This window comes from Gadus morhua, chromosome 19, assembly GCF_902167405.1.
Source record: "Gadus morhua chromosome 19, gadMor3.0, whole genome shotgun sequence".
In the NCBI taxonomy this organism is placed as follows: Eukaryota; Metazoa; Chordata; class Actinopteri; order Gadiformes; family Gadidae; genus Gadus; species Gadus morhua.
The window spans coordinates 15,678,969-15,704,253 of NC_044066.1; the positions used below are offsets into that span (position 1 = coordinate 15,678,969).

A 25,285-nucleotide genomic window follows, 5' to 3' on the forward strand; every position below is an offset into this window, starting at 1 on the left:
CCCGTCACGTACATTTCGTCACCGGTCAGTGTCTGCGAGGGACTGCACGGACCCCCACCGCACGGGGGGTCCTTGGACGCGCAGTGAGCTGCTGACGAGCCAGTGGCCTCGCACACACACGAACACACTAGTGGTGGATTTAATGATTAGTTTCCGTGACCCAGTTCGCGTGATTCAGTTCGCCACGAGGAGTCGTTCACGAATCGTTCGTTTGTTCAGTCGAGTTTCCGGTAGCACTAACTCCACTGAGTCTGACTGACTCAGCTGAGAACCATGCAATGGGGTCCATTCCATGATGCGATTTACCGCTACTGAAAACCAGGCTGAACGAACATACGATTCGTGAACGACTCCTCCCAGTTCAGTCGAGTTTCCGGTGAATCGATTCACCGGAAACTCGACTGAACGTGGAGGAGTCGTTCGCGATTCAGCCTAGTTTCCGGTAACGGTGAATCGCATCATGGAATGCAAGCCATTGCATGGTTCTCAGCTGAGTCAGTCAGACTCAGTGGAGTTAGTGCAACCGGAGGCTCGTTCGTTCGTTCAGTCGAGCTTCCGGTGAATCGAATGGTGAACGAGACGACCGAGAGACGAACCGGTTCGGTTCGGTCGTCCTAAAGACTTGTTCATTCGAACCGGTTCGCAAACAAACGAGCCAACACTAGCACACACACGCTCAGACTCTCATTAGGCGAGTTTCAGATCAAGCATGCGTTGCGTTGCCTCGCATAACATAATGCATTCTGGGATCAAAACGTCAGAAATGCTGGCGATAACTTCCCTATGCGAAATGTCACATGATTTTAAACACTCGCGGGAGCTCCGTCCGTCTGCATTTCTGTGCATATGGTCTCAAATAAATGTGGACATAAGACATTCCCCTCAACATATCAAAACGTTGCCCTGGTTTGTTGGAATCACCACGTGGAATTTCCCACGTGAGAAATTAAATATCTCCTTTGAATGAGGCGTGCCCTCTCCCAAACTATGCTTGTTCAAACTACGAGAAGTGCACCTGTGTCCGACTTGACGTGGTGGGAACTTGATGTGTTTCTGACTAGTTCCGGCGGATGTTCTCAAGTCTCGTGCATGCATTGCGCGCAAATGCAGACGATCTGAAACACCCCTAATGTCTTACACACACCCACACACACACGTTATGAAACAAGCGTTCCTGCGTTAGACTGTTAGACGGTGTTTAATCTAAAGCGGGCACTGGGGGCTGTGGTGGTGGTTGTGGTGGTCACTCGCAGGCCAGCTTGCTGTCGAAGCTCGACAGGCCGATGGCGAAGGCCTGCAGGGCACACATGGGGTAGTTGAAGTCCAGCGTGAAGATGTCCTCCGCCACACGGCCAAACTGCATCACGATGTAGTCGGCTGCAGCGGCCACCGGGGGGAGACAGAGAGACACGGCGTGTTTATACACACGGCAGAAACACAGTGGGGAGGAACTTCACAAAATACGTGACCATAGAGTATCACCATTACCGTGGAGGCTAGCTTGTGTTGTAAGGGGTGCTATCTTAACACACTTTTTCAGAGGAAACGGCTCTTTCCACGCCTGTGTGTATGTGTGTGTGTGTGTGTGTGTGTTTGTGTGTGTGTTTCAGATAATATGTACGTTTACAACAAATATATTTCTGTCTGCAGTTTTACTTTATATTATATATCAAGATTTTGGTATAATGGTTATTTTCTTTGCTATGAAAGCATAGAGAACACACACACACACACAGACACGTATATATGTATGTTCGTTTGTAAGTATGGCCAGCAGGTGTGGGCAGGAAGTGGAGTCTCACGGTCGTTGTCGTGGACGATCTGGAAGTTCTTGACGGAGGCCTGGGTGACGCGGCCGTGGAAGTTGAGCACGTAGGACTGCGTGTCGTCGTTCCAGACGGGCGCCTTGTTGTGCAGCTCGATCAGGTTCTCCAGACATCGGTTCTGCCACTTGCTCAGCAGGCTCTCCTGTTCCTGTAGGGACCCCAGCGCTCTTTATCAAGTTCACGCTGAGCGGAAAATGACTGTTCTGGAAATCATACGAACCACGACCCGTTTATCACGTCAACGCTAAGTAAAAAGTACTGCTTTGGAATTGGAACATAGCGATGTGATCCTTTGACACGTATGCCTGTTTGATGAGAGTCCACACACACGGTCCAACACACGGACAGACACACACTCAAACACACACGGTCAAACACACGGTCCAACACTTGTTCAAACACACACGGTCAAACACACACTCAAGCACACACGGTCAAACACACACTCAAACAAACGGTCCAACACATGGTCCAAACACACACTGTCACACATACTCTCAAACACACACGGTCCAACACACGGACAGACACACACTCAAACACACACGGTCAAACACACGGTCCAACACTTGTTCAAACACACACGGTCAAACACACACTTAAGCACACACGGTCAAACACACACTCAAACAAACGGTCCAACACATGGTCCAAACACACACTGTCACACACACTCTCAAACACACACGGGCCAACACACGGACAGACACACTGTCACACACACACGGTCAAACACACGGTCCAACACAAAGTCTAACACACACTCAAACACACGGTCCAACACACACTCAAACAGACGGTCACACACACACTCAAACACACACTGTCACACACACACTCAAACACACACGGGCCAACACACGGACAGACACACTGTCACACACACACACACACGATCAAACACACACTCAAACCCACGGTCCACAAACACTCAAACACACACGGTCAAACACACACTCAAACCCACGGTCCACAAACACTCAAACACACACGTTCAAACACAGGGTCAACACACAGTCCAACAAACACCCAAACCCACGGACCCCCACAGTCCTTCCCTGCACCAAGTGACCCCAATCCTTACGCTGCTTGGGCGCACGGGCACGCGCTCGAAGTTCATGTTCATGCCGGGGATGATCACCGTCATCTTCCTCGGACCCTTGAAGCCCAGGACGTTGGTCTCCTGCAGGGCGGGACACACACACACACACACACACACACACACACACACACACACACACACACACACACACACACACACACACACACACACACACACGAAGCACTCTCATCAGCACCTCAGTTGAGGAGAGGAACCAAGATTTAAATTTTAAACAAAATCTAAAAGCAAATCTTTTGGGTGGAGCGGTCTGACTAATGGAGCGACGCTGGGTCTGCGTTGCCCCAGCGCCCTGCGGTGCGCTCTGATGAAGTTGGATTGAAGGGAGGCCCACTCACGTAGCAGACGGCGGCCAGCTCCTGCCGCGTGTTGCTCTCCTCCAGTAGGGCCCCGGGGGCCTTGCCCGGGTTGGTGCCGCTGTCGTACACGGTGAACTTGGTGCCCATCATGTTGGACCTGAGGCCCGGGGGGGAAAGGACACCGTGGTCAGAGCCACCGTTCAGCAGCACAACGGGTCATTCTAGTGACTGGGGTTGGGGGAGGGGGGGGGAGATCGCTAGCTTTGGCATTAAAGGGGGGGTCTCATTGGGCCGGATCCGTATGGACGGTCGGCCCAAACGCACAAGACGTATGCGTCTTCAGGATAAAATCTTTCCGTCTGGATGGGGCCTAAAAGTTACCTGACCTTCATTTTGTCCTTTTGTTTCGCACTACCTTGGATACCCATTTGGCCCTGACTACCTTGGAAAGAGGAACCCCGTTTCTGTGGTCCCTCTCAAAGCGTCCGCCCTTTGGGTTCAGGGTTAGGGGTTGACCTGGGACATCCCTTGGGACTAACTGTGATTCGATTCACACCGCTTTTGGTGTGAACCCACAGTTAGGGGAAGGGTGGAGGTGGGTGGAGGAGGGTGGGGGCCTCGTTACCGTAGTTTCCCCATGAAGCTCTCCCCCTCTCGCGACAGGTCGGTGGCGTCTACGGAGATCAGGTAGTTGGACGTCTTGCTCTTCTTCCTCTTCCTGCCCGCCAACAGAAACACCTGAGGGCAGAAACATCAGCGCTGGGTCAGCACTCATCTTCTCTCTCTCTCTGTCTTTCCCCCTCCCTCGCTCTCTCCCCCTCCCTCTGTCCTCCGCCCTCTCAACCCCTCCCTCCCCCTCCCTCTCTCTCTCTCTCTCTCTGTCTCTCCCCCGCTGCCTCTCTCCCTCCCCCTCTATCTGTCTCGCCCTCCCTCCCCCCATCCCCCCTCCTCCCCCTCTCTCCCCCCTCTCTCTGTCTCTCACCCGTCGCCCGTCCTCCCTCTCCAGGTGCATGAAGTAGAGGCCTCGGTCCATGCCCTTCTCTCCCCCCCCCCCCCCCCCCCCCCCTCTCTCCCTCTCACCCGTCGCCCGTCCTCCCTCCCTCCCTCTCTCTCTCTCTCTCCCTCCCTCCCCCCCCCCTCCCTCCCCCTCTCCCTCTCTCTCACCCGTCGCCCGTCCTCCCTCTCCAGGTGCATGAAGTAGGTGGGGTAGAGGCCTCGGTCCATGCCCTTCTTGTCCCGCGTGATGCGGCACTTGACGATGACGCCGCGCGGCGCCGGCCGCACCACAAACTCCTCCAGGTCGTCCACCTCCAGGGGGGGGCCGTCGGCCGTGGGCGAGCCCGACGACAGAGGCTCCTAGGTGGGGGACAGGAGACACGGACACGGGGTGAGAACCGCTGACCGACATAACCGGGCCACTTGGACGCCTCGTCGTGGATCCATGGCTTTTGATTCTCTTGATACAAGATTATTATTTAGAATGATAGAATTTAGTGGAATAATACGCTTATAAAAGTGTAAAAAAGTATACGCTCATTATTTTAAATCAAATGTATTTTTAAATAATACGCTTATTTTCTTCCATAAAAAGTATTCAAAAGAATACGCTTATTATTAATAAAATATAGATAAATAAATTATAAGCTTATTATTTTAAATCAAATGTATTTAAAAATAATACGCTTATAATTTTCAATCAAAAATATTTTTAAAGAATCCGCTTATTATAACCGAATGGCGAGCCGCTGCTCGGTACATACGGAGCTGGACTTGGCGCTGGAGGCGGAGGCGGGCCGGGTGGAGGCGGTGGCGTCGGCGTTGGGGGTCAGGGAGCGCGTGCGCTCGGCCTCCGGCTCCACGTTGTTGTCCTCGTCTTCGTCGCTGGGCTCCTCGTCGTACTTCATGCTGCCCGACAGGCCTGGGGGTGGGGGGGGTCAAGGTTCTGCTCAATCTACAAGGTTTAACAACTGCGTTCTCCTCCGCGGCTGTAGTTTGTATACAGCGGAGAACCAGCGCCACTCAGTGGCCTTGAATATGTACTACAGCGTTTCTCTGAGTCTGCTTTAACTGAGAAATTCCTGAAACGCATCAAAGGAAAACGGAGAGGAAAAGATTGTTTTCGCTCGTGTTGACGGGGCCTTAGTCTCTCTTCGAGAGCACAACTGACGAGGTCCAGACAAAATGGACGCTGGACTGTGCGGGCGCCACTCGTGGTACACCTATCGTGAATCATCCCTGATCAGTATCGATCAATCGTGGATCCATAACCAGGCTGTTCAGAGGCGTTCCACCCTGGAGAGGAAGAGCCACACTACAAACACGGGAGCTAAAGTAGCCCCGCAGGAGCCCAATGTGAGATAAAATGGGGATATGTTAGCCTATGTTAGCCTCTCGTAAAGGTACAGAGCCCCTGAGCCATACCACTGACCTCTCCTCTCCTCTCCTCCCCCAGACCCCCCCCCAGCCCCCCTTATTAAGAATCTTATTACAAAGGAGGTATGATCCACCTGTCCCCCTGGTCTATAAATAGCCCGGCTTTGTAATTGATGACGTGGCCGTTAAACACGGCCAACGCCCCGGTTCCTCCGTACCCAAAAATACCTGCCGTAACCCCGGCGACGGGCGGGCGCGCGGCCAACGGGGACAGCCCTGCATTATTAACAGAGGCGGTCGCCGGGGCGACGGAAGGACGAGTGACACCGGGCCACTGCGGCCCGCCGCTCGTCTCCTCTTCCGTTGCCGGGGGCGACGGCGTAAGGCAAAAAGCGATTGGCGTGCGTGAGGGTGGACTGGGCGCGGATCTGCTGATGCTCTGAGGCTGAGAGACGTCCGCGATGGGTAGAGGGAGAGAGAGGCTCCGTCCCCTCTCGCGCTCGTACGGCCGTGGAGCCATTTAGCTGAACTGTTGCATACAAATGATATGGTCCTTGTTTATAGAATCACTCGTCAATCGAAAAGGCGTTTGTATGGATCCTCCTTGGACCTGGAGTTAATCTCTGATGTTTTGAAGTCCCCCCCCCCCCCCCCCCCCCCCCCTCCAAGCTACTCCCTCTTCTCCGGGGTCATGTGACGTGTGACACCTCCAGGGGGGGGTTGGTCGTCAAGCCTGCCCAGAGTGGGACACACGGTTGCCGGGGCCAACGGCAACGACACACAGAGGGGCGGGGGCGGACTCTTCAGGATTGTGTGTATCGTTGCGTGCGTGTGTGTGTCTACATTGTCAGTGTAAAAGGGAGTGAAGGGACTCTGCCTTTCACGCTGGGCTGAGATGAAACTCAGGTGCGTGTGTGTGTGTGTGTGTGTGTGTGTGTGTGTGTGTGTGTGTGTGTGCGTGTGTGCGTGTGCGTGTGTGTGTGTGTGTGTGTGTGCAGATGAAGACGCTAGTAGTATAAGTAAAAAGTATTCATGAATAAATAACACAAACAAAAGTACAATTGTGAAATCTAGAGATCCAGCCCTGGAACACGTCAACAGTGACCCTTGTTTCAGAGGGAGGCTCGAGGCCCGAGCAGAAGCCTGATCGCTAAGCCCCAGGGGGTACGGGCCCTCACCTCTCCTCTGCAGCAGCTCATGGAGGTCCGTCTTGGGCTCCAGCAGCGACACCGTGTCCCCGTCCCTCTCAGGCCCCTCCCCTGGCGGGGGCCGCGACTGTCCGGGGGTGGAGGATGCGGAGGAGGCGGCGGTGGAGGCGGTGGTGGGGGGGGCGGCGGCGGCGGGGGGGTAGCGGGTATGGTGCGGGTGGTGCTGCTGCTGCTGCCGGGACGCGGGCGGCGGGGACCGGGTGGTGGTCCGCGCAGGGCCCACTGACAGCACCTGGATCTTGGAGCCCAGGTCAGGGGTCTCGGGGCCCAGGAAGGCGGCGGGTCCGTCGATGCCTTGAGCGTCGGAGAGGGGGGGGGGGGGGGGCGTTATTGATACTGGCTATACTGGTGACACCATGAGGGGTCGTTCGCCTCTTTCCTGACCGCTGCAGAAGTGGTTTTGGGCTGGGATTCGTTCTGGCTCTGTTTGAGGTGGCTCACTGTTCCCTCGTGTCCTAATATACCCAGATAGCGAACACTACGCAGTACACTTCTGGTAAGGCACCAGAAATCGATCGGTGTGTCTATCAGCCACACTAACCGTCTCAAAACGTGCAAAGACGTCTCCCTGTTCAAGACCCTCTGATCAGCTGCGACCCTCGCTTTGCAGTGCATCGTGGGTATTAAGTGGTGGACTGTATGTGGAACCTGAATCGCCGGCTCAGATTCCAAACAACTCTACCAGATACAGACTCATGTATAATGATAATAATTGTAAAAAATAACTATTTTTTTCACCCTGAGCAAGTTTCAATTCTGAAAGCTCGACAATAGATAGTCAAGAAAATGGACAAGTGGTTGAAAATGTACATCTGACAACAAGGAGAAAGGAGAGTCTGTGAAAAAGAAAACGCATCCAGAAACACCAAAGTGTCGTCAGTCTCAGGAGAAATATATTGTAATGGGGTGCCCCTCTACATGCTCTCACCCCCCTGGCCTTGTGCTTCCTTTGTGGGGAGGAATCAGCCAACAGTGGCAGGAAGCACAGGCCCACGTTTCTCACTAAATTGAGGGTAAATGCACCACTTTCCATGTTCATGGTAACACTGCCAAACAGAACGCACACACAACTATCTATGTTTTTATTATTTTATTTCTCGCCCAAAAATGTGGTTTGTGCCGGTGAAGGTGGTCCACTCGGTCGAAAACAGAGCACCGAGCGGACCGCTCCCCAGCCTCACCTTCCAGGATGGCGTCGGCGGTGACGGCCAGGCGGGGGTCCACCAGCGGGGCCTGCTCCTCCCCACGCCGCGGCCGGCTGGAGCGCCGCGGCTGGGCCTCCTGGTTGGGCTGCACCATCAGGGGCTCCTGCCGCTTCCTCCGCTGCTTCTGCTCCAGCAGCGCCCTCTGGTGGGCGGGAGGGACGGCGCAGGGTTACGGGAGGGTTCAGGTTAACTGGAGTCAGCGGGAGCTAGCTGGAGTTAGAGGGCGCTGCTGGAGCTAGCTCCCGCTAGCTCCAGCAGCGCCCTCTGGTGGGAGGGAGGGCCAGGGTTAAGGGAGGGTTCAGGTTCACGGGAGGTAGCGGGAGCTAGCTGGAGTTAGCGGGAGCTAGCTCCCGCTAACTCCAGATAGCTCCAGCAGCGCCCTCTGGTGGGAGGGAGGGAGGGCGCAGGGTTAAGGGAGGGTTCAGGTTAACGGGAGGTAGCGGGAGGTAGCGGGAGTCAGCGGGAGCTAACGGGAGCTAGAGGGAGCTAACATGAGCGGACGGGCCACGGCGCTGCTTAACCGAGTCAAGGAACGCCTGCCTGTCAGTCCGAGGTCTTGATTGACATGCAGTGACAACTGCAACTACTGTATCGTCAGCATTTTGTTGACGACAAGAATAGAAGCAAAGGCAGTTATCCGACCTATCAGGGGGGCAGGATAGTCGTGGTGTAGGGCTGGGCGATATGACGATATATGTCGTGTGATGATATAAAAATGTCTATCGTTTCATATTATCCTCTATCGTTTATATCGTCTTGTCGCAAATCACACTCTTTACGGTAATATTTTACGTCATTTGGACGACGCTTTACATTCTTCCACACGAAACATGAACGCAACGCAAACAAACATGGAGGAGAGTGAAAGTGACAATTCTGAATCGGAGAAGGACTCTCACGACCAGCCAAGACAAAGTGAGCTCGTACCTAAAAGAGGGGCTACGAAATAGGCCTTTCCATGTGGTCACTTAAATAAACTACCGTAAATTTCGCAATTTTCTTTTATTTCTTATTTTTCGATTCTGCGGCTTATATAATGATGCGGCAGAGGACAGCTGTTCGCTTTCACAGGGAAAAACTAAGGAACTTCAACCTACTTAGGCCTACTAATTAACCTTCAAAAGCTATTAAATCTTCAACAAAATATGCAGATACTGTCAAAATCGGTTCCAGGGAGTATAGGTATTATTAATGTTGTTTTTGATGGTGTTTCCTTCTGGAACGAGTATTCGAATAATCGCTCGGAAAACCAACGATTATTCGAAGCCTGAAAAATGGCATTTGGGCCAGCCCTAATGGTAATTAAACATTAAAACACCTGTGGTTTATAGTCCAGTGCAGCTTATGTACACATCATTCAATTTAGCTGCTGCGGTTTATACTCCGGTGCGCCGTATAGTGCGGAAAATACGGTATTTATTCATTGAATTTACAGAAAATGTGCTATATCGTGATATGTATCGTTATCTGGATATGAATGACCTATATCGGGATATGATATTTTGGTCATATCGCCCAGCCCAATCGTGGTGGATATCAGGGTATTTGAATCCCAAAAGGGTTCTGCATTCAAACCCCGATATCCGCATTACACCTACCCTCTCTGCAATACTGCTGGTACGGTCGTTTAATCAATCAAGTCAAGTCAATCAATTTCCTATCCTGTGTGTGCGTGTGTGTGTGTGTGTGTGTGTGTGTGTGTGTGTGTGCGTGTGTGTGTGTGTGTGTGTGTGTGTGTGTGTGTGTGCGTGTGTGTGTGTGTGTGTGTGTGTGTGTGTGTGCGTGTGCGCGTGTATGTGTGTGGTTGTGTGCGTGTGTGTGTGTGTGTGTGTGCGCGCACGCTCCTTTATGCTCGTACCATGAACGCACCATTAATGAACGCACCTATCTCCGACCCCCAGTAAACGGCACAGAGAGGAAAAACAGCAACATAAACCTCTCAGCAATCAGCGTCTGACGACGACAAAGGTCGACCTCGTTGAGACCCCGCTCCCGGCCCCCATCTTCACCCCACCCCCCCTCCGGAGAGAGAGTGAGAGTGAGGTAGAGAGACCTAGGCGGGCTACACAACACGATCTTAATCCGTTTATGTTCGCATGAGGTGCTTGGGGGGGGGGGGGGGGGGGGGTGTTTCCACGGAAACAACACCCTTCTCTGATGACGTCAGAGAAGAGAGTGTCCCTGCCGTGGGTCTTTTTCTGCCATTTTGCCGTGCCGGCGTTTTGTGTCCATCACACACCGGCGCTCGCCGCTGCCCACAGCTGTTGTTATGGTGAATGAGAAGCGGGGAAATTGGCGCCATTTCAAGCAACAGGGGGTACTTCTGGTCTGAGGTAAGCAGCCTTTGATTAAGACCCCCCTGGTGTCTTTCTCTCCGGCCCAAAGTATCCTCTGATTGGTCTGTCTCTTTGACCGAAGCAGCCCCCCCCCCCCCCCCCTCCCCGGATTGCGTAAGTGCATTCGTTGTCATGCTGGATGGTCACAGAACAAAGATGGCCTGGCCAAGCCGACTCATGTCAGTTTCAGAACTCCTCACGGTCATTGGGCTCACACACGCACACACACACACACACACACACACACACATACACCTGTGTGTTTGTACACACAACTAGGGATGCAGGATATTGGAAAACAAAATCGTTGCGAATTTTGTCCTTCTGCGATACGTATTGCGATGACGAAGAAATTATTTAAAAGAAAAATCTGATTTATTTTGATCGTTGCATAATGATTGGGGTGATTCTTTTGCATTATAAACTTGTTATACAGAAATGAATGGTGTAAAATTAAATGGGAAAATTAATAAGTTGTGTTGCCCATTGTTGTGGGAACAATTGCAAGGCACTCTAGACAGAGTACCTGTTTTGAGTCAACGTCGTCTTTTCTCTAACCCAAATAATTCTATACAACTGAAGTTTTTTCTTCTCTTTGGAATTAATTGCATTAATTATTTTTGCTGGCTCTATGTGAAGCTTTGTTCTACTACTAGCGGGGGCTGTCTACGACTGCTTTGGTCGTCTGATCATAGACTGTTCGACATGATCAGTGATTGGAGGTTCGCTGCCCATGCAGAGCCTGCAGGTCACTCCCTAGCAACAAACTGTGCATCCAAGATCCCTTCAATCTGAGGTAATTATGTTTCGAACAAAGTATTTTAAAAGAAAGAATACGCGATACGAATAGCAATACATGGTATTGCGAAAACGATATATCGTGCAGCCCTAATCACAACCATTTTCTTTTCCCCATCGCCACAAAATGCAATAAACAGTCACGTTTCTCAACAACAGGGATGATTTCACACCAACTGAGCTTCTGAAAAACGATAGTCAACACAGATGTGTCAAAGAAATGCTTCAGGAGGAGTCAAAAAGACTACATTTATTGGTTTTATACCTGCATGTGATAAAGTGTTGGGTAACAAGTGGATTAAGAAACTGACGTCATTGTGCTGAAGGTTGGCAAACTCGACATAGCCAAAAGTGAGTTTATGAATATTCTGTATGATCTCAAACACCAAACTGTTCAATATGAATCATATCATGGTGCCGTTTGGAATGAGGTCTTGCTTGTTAACTAGTTGGACAATGCCACGGAGGCACGAGTTTGTTGAGGGTGTTTTGATTGAGACTATTGTAACATGCTTTGTATAAACATACCATTCAAAAGTATTTATGTTTTACTGCCATACTGTTTATAATGTGAAATACAAACATCAATAACAGAATAGAATTGCACTGTTTAGAAGCAGGGGGTCCGGCAGCGAGACCACCCCAGTATGTTGTGTCTCTACGCCCTGATTGCGTACCCAAAGGCTCTATTTTAGGAAGCGGTCCCATTGTCACACCCTGGCTTTATTTGTGTAAGCACCAGGGATGTGGCACTTCCAGGCGGGGAGGGAGTCGGTGGGCTCTCCCTCTCCTTCCTGCCACTAAGAACATATTCCCAAGAAAAAGCGACGCTCACTTAAAGGAACACGCATTCAAAACCTGTGGGGTGGCACAAAGGAAGGCAGAGAGAGCCTGCGATGAGGTGAGAGCAGCGAGCCGCCCCAGAGGATGAGAGGAGAGGTGGGGGGGGGACTGTAAACCGCCCGGACGACCGCAGGACAGGACAGGACAGGACAGGACAGGACAGGACAAGTCGCTTGTCCTGTGGGACTGACGTAAAGTGGGTTCAGGCACACTTCAGCCTCTCCTGTGCCAAACAAGACAACAGGTGGCAGACAGACAGACAGACAGATGGATGATCAGACAGAGAGACAGACAGGACACACGGATGACACAGACAAACAGACAGATGATCAGACAGACGGATGAGATAAACAGACAGACAGACAGATGATCAGACAGACGAGACAGACAGACAGACAGTTGGGTGACAGACAGACAGACAGATGACCAGGCAGACGGAGGACACAGCCGGACAGACAAGACGGAGAGAGGATACAGACGGACAGAAAGATGATACAGAGGGACAGACGGATGACACAGACAGATGACACAGACAGACACACGGATGATACAGACGGACAGACAGGCGGAATGAGACTCAGGACAGACCCACATCCACCGCTGTGTGCACGCTACTGGAAACAATTCAGCAGCATTCAAAGAAACCCGGCTCACCGCTGGAAATAGAACCGATGAGGCGTGAGAGCGCGCCATCCATCCATTCATCCATCCATCCATTCATAAAGAAAGGGGGCACAAACAAGAAGCGAGCGGCGGAGCGCGGCAGCACTACCAACCCTTTCCATCGAGGTGAGGAGATCCCGGCGGTAAACAGGAAATGAGGGGGAACAAAGTTACGGATGGCGAGGAGCGGCGAGGTCTGCGTCCAGACGAGCTTCGAGTCGGCACCGTAACCCTGGCGGAGACCCCCGCTCTCACATGCACGTGAACTCTCTCTCACAGAAACACACACACTTTGGGGTCGGATGAATGAAGCTCCAAAAAAAAAAAGTGACTCATAGGAAGAAGAGGAGACTTTAGTTATCGGTTTAGTTCCACGAACGCACGAGCAAGAGAGCGCGCCCTTCTCCCTCTCTCTCTCTCTCTCTCCAGACGCTGTGTGTGTGTGGATGTGTGTGCGCACGCTGGGGCTTGCATGCAGTGGGTCCTTTGCAAACGGAATCAGTGGTCATTAGGGGGGGGGGGGGGGGGGGGGGGGGGGGAGAGAGAGAGAGAGAGAGAGAGCCCTAGCAGCAAGAATAATTTCTGATATAGTCCTCTCATGCATCTTGTTCTAAACCCTTGCAGGCGGCTACGTCAGGTTTAAAGACCATGTCAAGTCTCCCTTTGACATCCAAAGGATGTTTTATAATTATTTCAATTATTCATAGCTTTTCTATTTCTGATTACTGACAGGGCCTAAGTCTGAGCTAATCCCTGACACGCGTGTGTGACACACATGATGGATGTGTGTGTGTATGTGTGTGTGTGTATGTGTGTTTGTGTGTGTGTGTGTGTGCGTAATATGCATACACACACACTCATAGTGTGAGTAACGGAGAGACTAAGAAACCGTGTGTGAAACCACCAGTTGTTGCAGCTCTTATTTATCTCAATCTCACATCTGCATCTTCCCACAGTGGGGCTACACTTCAGCCTGCGCCGACATCACAAACCAAATCCTCCCTTTGAAGCCGTGTCATGTACCTAGCAGAGCCTCTCTCGTTCACTGTGGGGGGGAGTCGCGTGACAATCAGTACACATCCTTCCTCACCTCCCGGTCTCACTTGTTGTGCCGGCATTTATCCTGCTGGTCTTTTTCCTAATTATTTCAGTCGGTCCGAAGAAAATATCAATGAGGCCGTAGAAGGGCAAAGTGACGTCGTAAATGGTGGCCCCTCCCACATGCCGGGAAGACGGTAATGAGGTGACCTCCTGTTCGTCTCACCTCTAGATGGGCCAACGGGGGCCCTTCCAAAGAAGCATGTAATGAACAGCAGGGGGCATCCTCAGAAGTACTGCGCTCCTTAGCTACATGTCTGCTGCGCGCTCATGTACGACCCTGTTTGTAGCAACGATACCGTGCGCTTGTCTAATCATTAGACTAGCCTCGCTCGTCTTTCGGTGCTCATTAGCTCATGAGTCAGTGATCTGTCTCCAGCGACCCATAACATACTAATCAAGTGCCCCCACACAAGCTCCAGAAACAGAACCAGAGCTGGAGAGACACGGGTCTGGTGGGTCTTTCTATCGCGTGGCCGTGTGCTGTGCGTCACTTGCTACCGTAGTATCCGTCCGTGGACAAATCGGTGCCAAAGAGCATTACAAGGCTAGATTCTGGATTTTAATATAGACTTTCTACCAGCCTTCCTATAGTCATCCGTGAGTGCATCGAGAGGTAAAATTCGGTTGAAGTCCATGTCTGACATAAATGTTAGCCACATTGGATGAAAAAAGATACGAAAATAGTCAACACAAGGAATATCCTACTATCTCCAAACTGAGCTCCTACCTGTTTCTCCAACTTCTGCTGCCTGAGACTGGTGGTGTCATCGTCAAGGCAACTGTAGAGACGGAGAAAACAAACAAACAGAAACATTTGATCTAGATTCATGACATTGTGTGATTCCCCCACCCCACCATCACACATTTGATCTAGCGTCATCATATTGTGTGATGGGTGTAATTCCCCCATCACACCACTAGGTGTCCTTAGTGAGACGCCCGCAGGGACAACTAAGTCCCCCTCGTAACCGTAAGTCCCCCTTGTAACCGCATAGAGGTGTGTTCCAACATAGATGAAGATCGGACGTGAGCAGGGATTAGTCACGCTTTCATGCTCCGTTCTTCGGGGTTTCGATAAAACCGTCAATGTCAAACCCGCTTTCCTGTGACCTGTGAATAATCCGGTTGCCTCAGCTGTCACTCATTGGTGCACGTTGGAACTTTCCGGAGCAGGACAAAGAAGTAGGCTGAGGAGGGAGGAGGGAGAGGAGTGACTCTGTGTTCATGAACCCCTACTGGTGTGTGCCATGGGTGACTCAGAAAGAAGAGAGAGACGGAGAAAGACAGGAAGTAAGGGCGAGGGAGCATATGAGGGGGAGAGAGGGGGAGGAGGAGAGAGAGAGGGCTTACGAGATACATAGAGGTGAGGAGAGGGGGAGGAGAAGCGAGCGAGGGAGAGGAGGGAGGAAGAGTCAGAGGAGAGAGGGAGAATGGATGGATGGAGAGAGTTGGAGGAGGAAGAGAAGGAGAGGAGAGGGAGAATGGATGGATGGAGAGAGTTGGAGGAGGAAGAGAAGGAGGGAAGAGGAAGAATGGGGAGATGGAGAGAGTTGGAGGAGGACGAGAAGGAGGAGAGGGAGGGAGAGTCAGAGGAGGGCTGAGATCGCTCGTTTCCATCGAGCGCTGTTGGCTCCGTCCAGGGGACTGTGTGAAGGTGCTCCTGTTTCTCCACGTTGCTAAGCAACCGCAGAGGGAGGGGGAGGCTATTGATGTGCTGTGAAAGAGCCACCACTGTATGTCTTTTTACACACACACACACACACACACACACACACACACACACACACACACACACACACACACACACACACACACACACACACACACACACACACACACTTGATCGACTTTGCTTCCTTCCAATCCATCCTCACCTGGTCCACTCATACAGAGTGGTGGTTGCCGCGGGGAGAAGTGCGTTTGTCATTTGCACTTTTGTGCTTGTCTCTTTGATGCTTGTACCACATAACCTCTGGTAACCGCGTCAGACTAGAACCCATGGCCTACGGTAGTAGCGCCTGCATCCTTCTCTTGAGTTGGACCAGGGACGACAAACCCGCATTCACCAGCCACAGTGACCGGTGGGCGCGCCAGAAAATAACCCATGTGCTACGCTAAGCTAGGCCAAGCTAGTAAGCTATGCTGCTAGGCTACACTGTGCTACACTGCGGTGTACGAGGACAGCTCAGGATATTGGCCACAGAGTATTAGCTGTGGGTTGTGGTGGTGGTTGTTGTGGTGGTGGTGGTGGTGGTGGTGGAGGAGGTGGTGGTGGTGGTGGTGGTGGAGGAGGTGGTGGAGGGGGTGAGGCCTGGGTGTTAAGGGGGTGGAGGAAGTTTCTGGTTATTAGTGGCAGTATTAGACGGCTCCTCTGGGAGGTCATTACAGCCACCGCACAACAGGTGGCTGAGACAGATGCTCTAACGCGCACGCACACACGGTATGTGTACGTGCGCGTGCATGTAGGGCTGAAGGGAAAGGGTGGTGTTGGTCAGCGGAAGAAACAAAACCTGCAAGCAGATCCCCCGATTTGAAACACAATTCATTCATTCATTCATTCATTCATCACTCAGTCATACCTCAGACAAAAACACACACACGACCACACACTAACCTATGTGTACTTCTACGTTACAGCCAAGACGGAGCTAGATTTCCAACAACCTTAACCCCAGTGCATCACTGCCTCCTCAGCGACCCTGTGACTGTTACGACCGTGTGGGCGGCAGGGTTCATGTGCAGGGTGTGGGCCGAGGGTGGTGCGCTGTCTGGTGGTGGTGGTGGTGCCTACCTGGCGGTGGCGTTAGAGGAGAAGCTGGCGGAGGAGGAGGGCCTGGGTGGAGGGACAGAGGCAGGGAGGCCGGCCAGCATCACAGGACATGGGGACGAGAAGAGAGTCATGTTAGGAGCTGCTGCAGGGAACCAAGCAAGGATTAGTTAAGCTGCCATGTTGTCGGATACGCTGTGAGCTGAACCCTGACAGCAGAGCCAGCAGAGAGATGGAGGAGGACGCTTATAAGTGTGTTCTGTTCACAGCGAAACGCCCAAGAGCACTTCAAATGTGTGCTAGCAGAAGCTAACCCACGGCCCGGGTCAGTGACTAACAACGCATGTTGTTGATGACTAACCCTGGCGCTCATAACTCTGCGGACTCGATTGTGCTCGATTGTTTACGCCCCCACGTATGTTGCAGAGAGGAGAGGACATTCTGGTCAGCAGAAGTCTCCCACCACCAGTGGGTGGAGCAAGGTGATGGACACCAAACATGGGGGACAATGATGGCGACGATGTGCCTTTTCAATGACATTTTGGAAAGGCAACGGTAGCTGTACAGCGAAAGTGAACCGAACCGTGGTGGTGGTACCATCACCCTGAGATGGTGCTCTACTCAGGGGGATGTGAGAATGACCCCTAGCAGCCCACCTGTCCTGTTCTCAGACACACACACACACACACACACACACACACACACACACACACACACAACACTAATCACACTAATCCATCACAGCTGCGACTGATCAATGTTTAATCAGGCCGTCACAGAGCTTGGATGACAGAGGAAGGACAGCGACGCCGTTGTCTGTCATGCCGGCGTTGTAGCCATGGAGACGCCTGTCCCCCCCCCCCCCCCCCCCCCCCCCCCCCCCCCCCCCCCCCCCCCCCCCCCCCCCCCCCCCCCCCCTGACCACCCCTCCCTCCCTCCACCAGGTATTGATTACCAAGCCAACAAACAACCTGTTGCTGAACGGCCAGCGTAATGAGCGGCGGCCGGGGCGATTTAACGACTGACATCCCGACAGGCACCAGCCGGGGAAAGGCCAGGATCTAAGGGAGCACTGTGGAGCCAGTTCCATTACTTAGGAAGAAAGGGGCAGGATTAAGGGAACCTTATTTGTGGTCAGTTCAATGGGGGGGATTGCGTAATGGGTGGGGGGGGGTCGGGTTCACTCCGTGATCTCCTCATCCCAGGCGTCACTGAGCAGGACGCCCTATCTGCTCCTTGATGACGCTCCTATCTGCTCCCCCCCTTCTGGAAACAAGCATCTACGCTTGGGTCTCATGTTTAGGGTTCTACGGAAGCATATGAAATGCGAACGGGATGTCGGGTGTAACAAGGGATTAGTTGATCTTTGATTCAGGTTTTTTTTCAACAGGTGGCCATTAGACAAGCCAGGGAGCTGCCCTGAGTCCCAGAAGACAGTCACCTGTGAAAATACAGAGTGTTTATTTTCAGCTGAGTGTAGCTTAGCGACTGGCCAAGTTAGTTACACTACCAGGTGGGCAATGACAAACGAATGCTAATAGGTCATCTACGACACTATGAATGTATGACATTGTGGCTTCATTCATGTAATCACCAGTGTATCTATCTGCGTCTGTGCCAGACGTGAACGGGATGCACCGATATTAACGTCACCCGATATTGACACACGCCAATGATAGGGGCCGAGGTATTGATGATTGCTTCTCGCCATTACTATATTGCATTGTTTGGCAAACTTTTACTTTAAATAAAAAATATAAAAATGCCAAAAATGCCTTTCACAAACAAAGTTCTGTGTTTTCAGCTGCTTGGGACAAGAATGGGTTTTAAAAAAAATAGCTCAAAAACTACTTAACAGCTTCTACAGACGCACTGTCACGCACAGTCACTCACTTCTGCAAAGACACGCACAAACGAGTACCATAAGGAAACGAGGCCCATTTCCCCAGAGATGGACAGCAGGTTGGGCAACAGAAAAAGGAAAGTGGGTGAGGGTTGAGAACCCCTGGACACACATTCAGACCGCGGGAGAAGGGCAGCAAGGGACGCACAAAGTAAATCAAGGATATTAGGCGTTTCATTGGCAGTGCAAACACCTCCTCTGTTAGCAAAATGCCAAGCAGCGCCTGAGGCTCCCGCTATCTAAACCTTTGGATGTCTGCAAATCCTCTGGGTAAATATTCACATCCTTGGTTACAGTGTTACAACGGCCACGCCGCCGCCAGCCACACACAAGACGGGGAGGGCACTAGCGCACAACTGCACCACCGTAACCTACGTACACTACACACACACAGCAACACACACACACAGCCGGTACAAACTCTTGTTACAGCATGCAATCACTGTCCGATACCATGAATAAGTCAGAGTGTGGCAGCAGAAACGGGATCGCTGACAGTGGGTTGTGCCCTTGCCCGGCCAGGAAGTCCAGCAGCACCGTGTGCGTGTGTCTTCTCTCAAACAGCACTCGTCGAACCCCGACAGGTCTGGCGACCAAAGCGTGACACGTGTTCCCGAAGTCACTGCTTTTGTGTGTGTATGCGCAGGTGTGTGCGTGTGTGTGTGCGTGTGTACGGAGCCACCTGTAGGAGAATCGGCTGTAGACGGGCTGAGAGGGCGCCGTGGGGCTCTTGGCGGCGCTGTCCATCATGGAAGCCACTGACAGGCTGAGCTCCAAAAAGCTGCTTCACACTCTTTAAAAGCTCCGAGGTCTCAGGGGCTTAACTCCACAGCGGACACCAGCGGTCCTGAGCCCTCACGTAAGCCCGGCACAGGGAGACACAGAAACCGAGATACATCTGCTTCCCTCTCCTCCCAACCTCGACAGGTCACTGCGGGAGAGTAGTCTCTCGCTCACCTGTGCGAGAGAGCGGGCCTCACCTGAGGGAGAGCCCGTCCCCTCTGCTTCCTTGGCAGGCCCAGAGAGGGTGGGGGGGGGGCGGTGGTGGTTACCATGACTTGGGAGAATGCTCCCACCGGGTAGTAAGCAGGGCCTACCAGGATGGGCTCCTCATTCGGCCATGCTTCTGTTTACAGTTCGGTGAGCGATAAAGAGAGATGAAGACAGAGAGATAAATTGAGAGAGAGAGGCTAAATGCCACCTTTGCATCCAAACTGAGTCTCAGTCTACCGCACACCTATCTGCCGCCTATCACCCACACTTCAGCAACACTGCTAGAAAGACTCTCGGGCTGAAACACTGCCTAGATGGATAATTAGACAGAGCGAGAGAGAGAACGAGAGAAAGAGAGCTACAAATATAGCGCGATAGACAGAGAGAGAGAGAGAGAGAGAGAGAGAGAGAGAGAGAGAGAGAGAGAGAGAGAGAGAGAGAGAGAGAGAGATAGATAGCGAGATAGACAGAGAGGAACAGAAGGAGAGACTAAAAAAGGCCAAATTGGTGCGACCGAGCTGAATCCAAAATTGTATTAAAGTTTAAGTGTTGAAAAAAAAAAGCCGTCGTTCACACTTTACCCTTCAGACAAGTTCCTTGGTCACTTCCTTGTGGGGAACTCAGCTGTCCGCAAGTTCCTCTCTTATTAACTGGCAGAATCTAGGGGGGGGGGGGTGGGCATTCTAGTCTTCAAGTCAAGGGGGCAGCGTCTAAATCTAGCGTCGCTGTGGAGGGACGGAGGTGGTGGTTATGGTACTGGTAGAGGACCATTGACCAGTTGCTAGGAGACCAGCAGAGCCATCTTCAGTCTCTCTGGTGCCGATGCCCAAAAGATTACATGTAAGAGAAAGGTGGTGATGGTGTGCGTGTGTGTGTGTACATGCGTGCGTGCGTGCGTGTGCGCGTGTCTGATGGTTAGCAGGGGAATCAATCACCTGTGGGAGTAATTAGTCGGAACTAAACAAAAGATGGGAATACATTCAGGTGACATACATTCAGATGGCCCCCCATCCCAGTCATACTCTCCGGCGTAAGCACACACGTTGAACGGGGGAGGGGTTCATATCTGAATCCCCAAGTTGCTGTAACGACAAATGGAAGTTATTGTGGGAAAGCCGATCAGTATATCGGGTAGGGTATAGATTATTAAGAAATCAAATGGAAGGACTTATCGATGAAGAAGGGCAATGTGAGGGAGATGAGAGAGGTACGAGGGAAAATTGAGAAATGCCACATCGGTGATGTTTACACTCGAATCACCCACAGTGCTTCACGGGCAACTTACATGCACCAAATTTTTGGGTTCTGTGTTTTTTCCATTTGGCCATGAGTGCAATTGTAACACAAGCACACCGGTCGGCTGAACCACATGTGATCTTTGGAATGCACCCTTCTCCCACCGCATGCATAACAAGGCCCTCACATCCACGCCCTTCTTCTGAGACCAGGAAGACTTTAAGACCCGCTGTATACGTGTTTTAATCAAGGTGATTTAGAGAGAAAGGAGAGGCTTCTTTGCTGCTTCTATATATACACTGTGGCCCAGGGATACCAGGCCTCAGAGGGGAAACTATGGGAAACCTGTGTGTGTGTGTGTGTGTGTGTGTGTGTGTGTGTGTGTGTGTGTGTGTGTGTGCATGTTGGGGGTGTGTGTCTATGTGTGCAGGGATCCCACATATTTTACAACGGTGTTTCATCGCCAAGCGTTCGAGGAGGTCGTCTGCGAGCCTCGTGCGGAAATTCCGACACTCCGACCGCAGCCGAAGATTCTCGCTATGCATAACTGCGTGCTAACAAGGAGCTAACCACTTCTGAGACTGCTGTTTTTCTCCTGTTGTGTTGTGCAACGTAGATGTACCCCTGAGTACATGAAATGCCTCTCAAAATATCACTCTTATTCTCTTTGGAAAAAAGTGTCTGCTAAAGGACTTCATAATGTTGCACTTAAAAATAGTATTTTGCGGGCCTTTTTTGAGATTGTTGCAGCCTAAAATGCCTGATGCTGCGTGAGCTTCTCCAAAAAGTTGCATGAAAGTTGCGTTTTTTTAAATGTTTTTGTTGCTGCGATTACAGTGCGAGAGGAAATGAAAGTTGCGATAAAAGTTGTGATTTTTTCTGATGTTAAATATTAAGTTATAACTGCAATTTTCCACGACTAATTAGTTAAATATTAAGTTATTACTGAAAAAACCTTAATTAAAAGAAAAAAAACACTGAGAAATGGTCCTATGAATAATAGATTCTTGATTCTTTCCGCGCTGACTTGGATGCAACAGCCTGTGTCATAGTGATCTGCCTCGTCGTCTGACGTCCTGCCTGCAGATCTGTAGTTATGTTTCGCGGTGGCAAAATGCTTATCAATGGAAGAGTGTCTGCTTTTAAGTGTACCTTTGTTGTGTACGGGGAATGGGTTAACCTAGCGAACTTGGTTCTATGAACATCCTTATAGTACCGACAGCAATACATTGTTTCTTGTTCTTCTGATAAATGTACTTATTGTAAGTCGCTTTGGATAAAAGCGTCTTCTAACTGCCCTAAATGTTCATGTAAATGTAGTCCAACATTCACTTTGCCTGATGGCAACGGGTGTCCATGCCTTGTGTGGGCGGTACATAAACAACCATGCAATGATTCTGGGGAAAGCTGCTTTAGTGACACGCCACATTAGTATTTCCATATGACAGGCGCGCGGTGTTAACAGAGCAACACTGCAATTCATGAATAAACATGACAACCCCTCATCAACAGTAATAGTAGATGTATAATCATCAGTCAGGGACAATAATTAGCGTTGTGTCTTGCAAATGTCAATTTCTCAATCAGAGGGAGGGGGGTTGAATGTAGAGAGCCAGGCCGCTCCCTGAGGCCTAAAAAAAAAAAAAAGTTTGGTTCCTGTTGGTTGTCAGTTGAGGTCATGGGTAGGTAGGGAATTTATTTTATTTTTTAATTTTATTTTTTCCATCGGCAGCGAATGATAGGTAGGTTGTTTTCATTTAAAAACGAGAAAATTCGCTCATCCTTGTACAGAATGAAGAGGTGCTGTACCAAAACGTAATTATAGAGGTGCTGTACCAAAACGTAATTACATTAAAAAAAAAACATTATTATTATTTTTTTTTTTTATAAAACTCATAAAATAATTTGGGTCGCACATAAATTGACAGGGGCGGTCGGAAACCGGAACCAAACAAAATTTTTTTTTAGGCCTGATCCAATCCACCAATCATCTTATGGGAGGGATTACCATCGGTTATTGGATGATAAAGGTCACTGCTCATCACAGCCAGTCACCTCTCCAGGCAGACAGGAGTTAAGGACCCCAAGACTAGTTCAGAGTTCACCTAGATTTTGCATAGCCTCTCCCCTCTCGCACACACCCCTCTGACGCACTGATTGTATGTTGTATGTCCTTGCACTTCAAAAAACTACTTAGCTTTGGGAAGCCCTATCCTAGCTGTCTTAATTGTATACAGGAAATAGTTCCATCCTTACTGCACCGACAGCGATATATTGTTCTTTCTTTCTTCAATTACAATTATAATATATTACTACATAAACTATTACTTATTGTAATTCGCTTTGGATATAAGCGTCTGCTAAATGCCCTAAATGTAACTGTAAATGAGAAGCGACCCTGTGGGGGTTCCTGTGAGTGACCCAACAGAAACATAAGGACCAGGACCGGGGTAGGGGGATAGTGAGGTGCAGGGCGCTTCCCAGGCCCAACCGGGTCAGTTCAGGTCGTGATGGCAGCACAGCACACCACCCAGCCAGCTGGTTCATGAGCCTTTTGTGTGTCTTCACCAGGGTAGATCCACATGTAGGTCAATTGTCCAGCGTCAGTGATGTGCCGTTACACAGATAAGGCTAGCATGTGAATTCCCAGAAGCCTAACTGCTATTTCTTTCTCTTTCTCCACACGTGCACGCTTGGGTGTATTGACTGAAAGATAGAGAGAAGGGAAATTCTATCTGATCATTTGACCGTGCCGTGTGTTCCAAGTGTATGTTGCAACAGGATGTGCATCGCAAACCACAATGAAAATAAGATAAAATGATCATCAGGGATGGTCGCCAAATAGGTTATCTCACCCCTATGACGCGGACACATGCATGCACAGTACACACACACACACACACACAAAATGACATACACACACATACATAAACACTCACTCACACACACACACTCACACACCATCGCATGTATGCAGATACAATGACACACACACACACACACACACACACACACACACACACACACACACACACACACACACACACACACACACACACACACACACACACACACACACACACACACACACACCATAAGTATGGTGCAAAGTAGAATCCCAATAACTGTGTGCATGTCAATTATGTTTGTGGCATAATGCATTGGCTTACACACCAAAAAGTATGTATGGCATGCATACAGCAATGTTTTGAGGAACACACATCACAACATTGACTGAAGGCTTCCAGAAAGCACTAAAAGAGACAAGCATGAACATGCAGGACCGTCTTGCGTGATGCTGTATCCGGCTACAGTGTCGAATAACTCAGGGGCTACAGCAGACCGTATCTATGCCTACAGTTGTACATACAATTATAGTCAAGTCATCCAGTCATCAAGCCAGTCAAACACAGTGGAATGCAGTGTATGATGATTACAATGAGGTGTCATGAGCTGCAATTAAAAGCCCAATTCCAGTAAAAAATTACATATGTGATGGGAGTGCTGGTTACCCTTTTACTGTCCCATCTTAAAGAGCACAAAATGTACATCACTTGAACAATCGTTCAATTGTAACAGCACAATTATTACGAATTACGATGCGTGTTCAATGTGTGTATCAAATGCATGTTCTTAAAAAACGCTTTACCTGTTTTGGTTGGACCTCATTTTCTCGCTTTTTCCAATAAGTATAAATATATATCTGTACAACTTCTTGCGTTGGAAAACAAACAAACAAACAAACGCCACCGTATCGGACAACGTTAACGTTATTAGACGTTGCGCGAAGTACCGACGTGTCGTGCCATCTGACCGAGTGCGACGCGCCACAGAACGTTATCTCGTTATTACGTGTCGGGCTGCGCGTGGGGGGGCTGGGTCCCCGTATTCGCTGCTTTTCTCCGCTACTTCGTGACCAGTACGTTCAGTTATAAGACGCGGGCGACGCTATAGCCAGCTTATTACACTTAGGTTAGCCCGAAGCTAAGTTAGCTGCTTGTGCCTTTGTGCAACAGCGCCTTCAAAAAGTTGGGGGGTGGGGGGGAAGAGCAACTTTTGGGGTCTTTCTCGATGTATTCCACGTCCGACAGTCGGTGTGCTGGGGGATGACAACGTTATGTAAGCGTTGGGTCGGTTTAAACTCACCTTATGCTGTAGTAACTCATGTTTATCCACGGTTGCTATGGAATATCCCCCAGACAGGCGGCCTCCTGGTACTTTTCTCTAGCGGACGCGCTCAGAAAATCTGTTTTCCAACTCCTTAGTTACCAAACGCAGCCACAAGGGACATTCCTATTGGACGTCGGTATATCTAAGCGTGTTCGTGATTGGCCGACAGTTTTGGTCAGCGGCTTGCGTTGTTCGCCAGAGATGGATATCTGTTATAGATACTGTTTATTATATATTGATCTATTTGGCAGAAGGGATGTAACTTTAAACTTCACAGGGTCATATATATACCAAAACTTCTAATCTTTTATCAGAAACAAGCATGGTCAGCCACTGGACTTTAGGTGGTCTTTGGGTTAACCCCTAACCCAAATACTTTTAATAGTTAATCACATTACCATAATAAAAAAAATATATTTCTAAATCTAAGGATACTTGTATAAC

At 50.4% G+C, this 25,285-nt stretch overlaps 1 protein-coding gene across 3 annotated transcripts; it reads right to left on the bottom strand.

The window, feature by feature from the left end:
- Nucleotides 1-598: 598 nt before the first annotated feature.
- Nucleotides 599-24,945, bottom strand: tulp3 (TUB like protein 3). Of its 3 annotated transcripts, none has more exons than XM_030341734.1 (12): nt 24,818-24,945; nt 16,564-16,605; nt 14,500-14,551; nt 8,008-8,173; nt 6,797-7,120; nt 5,006-5,163; nt 4,410-4,601; nt 3,871-3,983; nt 3,285-3,402; nt 2,911-3,009; nt 1,803-1,974; nt 599-1,377 (listed from the first exon to the last, which is right to left on the bottom strand). In XM_030341734.1, the coding sequence occupies exons 1-12, from the start codon at nt 24,835-24,837 to the stop codon at nt 1,244-1,246; spliced, it is 1,590 nt and encodes a 529-aa protein (XP_030197594.1). In that variant the 5' UTR covers nt 24,838-24,945; the 3' UTR covers nt 599-1,243. The 3 variants fall into 3 exon arrangements, with proteins under 3 accessions (XP_030197594.1, XP_030197595.1, XP_030197596.1); XM_030341735.1 differs by lacking the exon at nt 24,818-24,945 and adding an exon at nt 24,321-24,780; XM_030341736.1 differs by lacking the exons at nt 14,500-14,551; nt 16,564-16,605; nt 24,818-24,945 and adding an exon at nt 12,785-13,127.
- Between the last annotated feature and the right edge of the window lie 340 nt (nt 24,946-25,285).

Excerpts from the sequence above, each read along its gene's own strand:
- tulp3 (XM_030341734.1), bottom strand. The coding sequence starts at position 24,837 with ATGAGTTACTACAGCATAAG. Across the intron at positions 16,606-24,817 it reads ATGAGTTACTACAGCATAAG|GCCCTCCTCCTCCGCCAGCT; the intron begins GTGAGTTTAAAC and ends CCCTCCACCCAG. Across the intron at positions 7,121-8,007 it reads CGCCGACGCCATCCTGGAAG|GCATCGACGGACCCGCCGCC; the intron begins GTGAGGCTGGGG and ends CCGACGCTCAAG.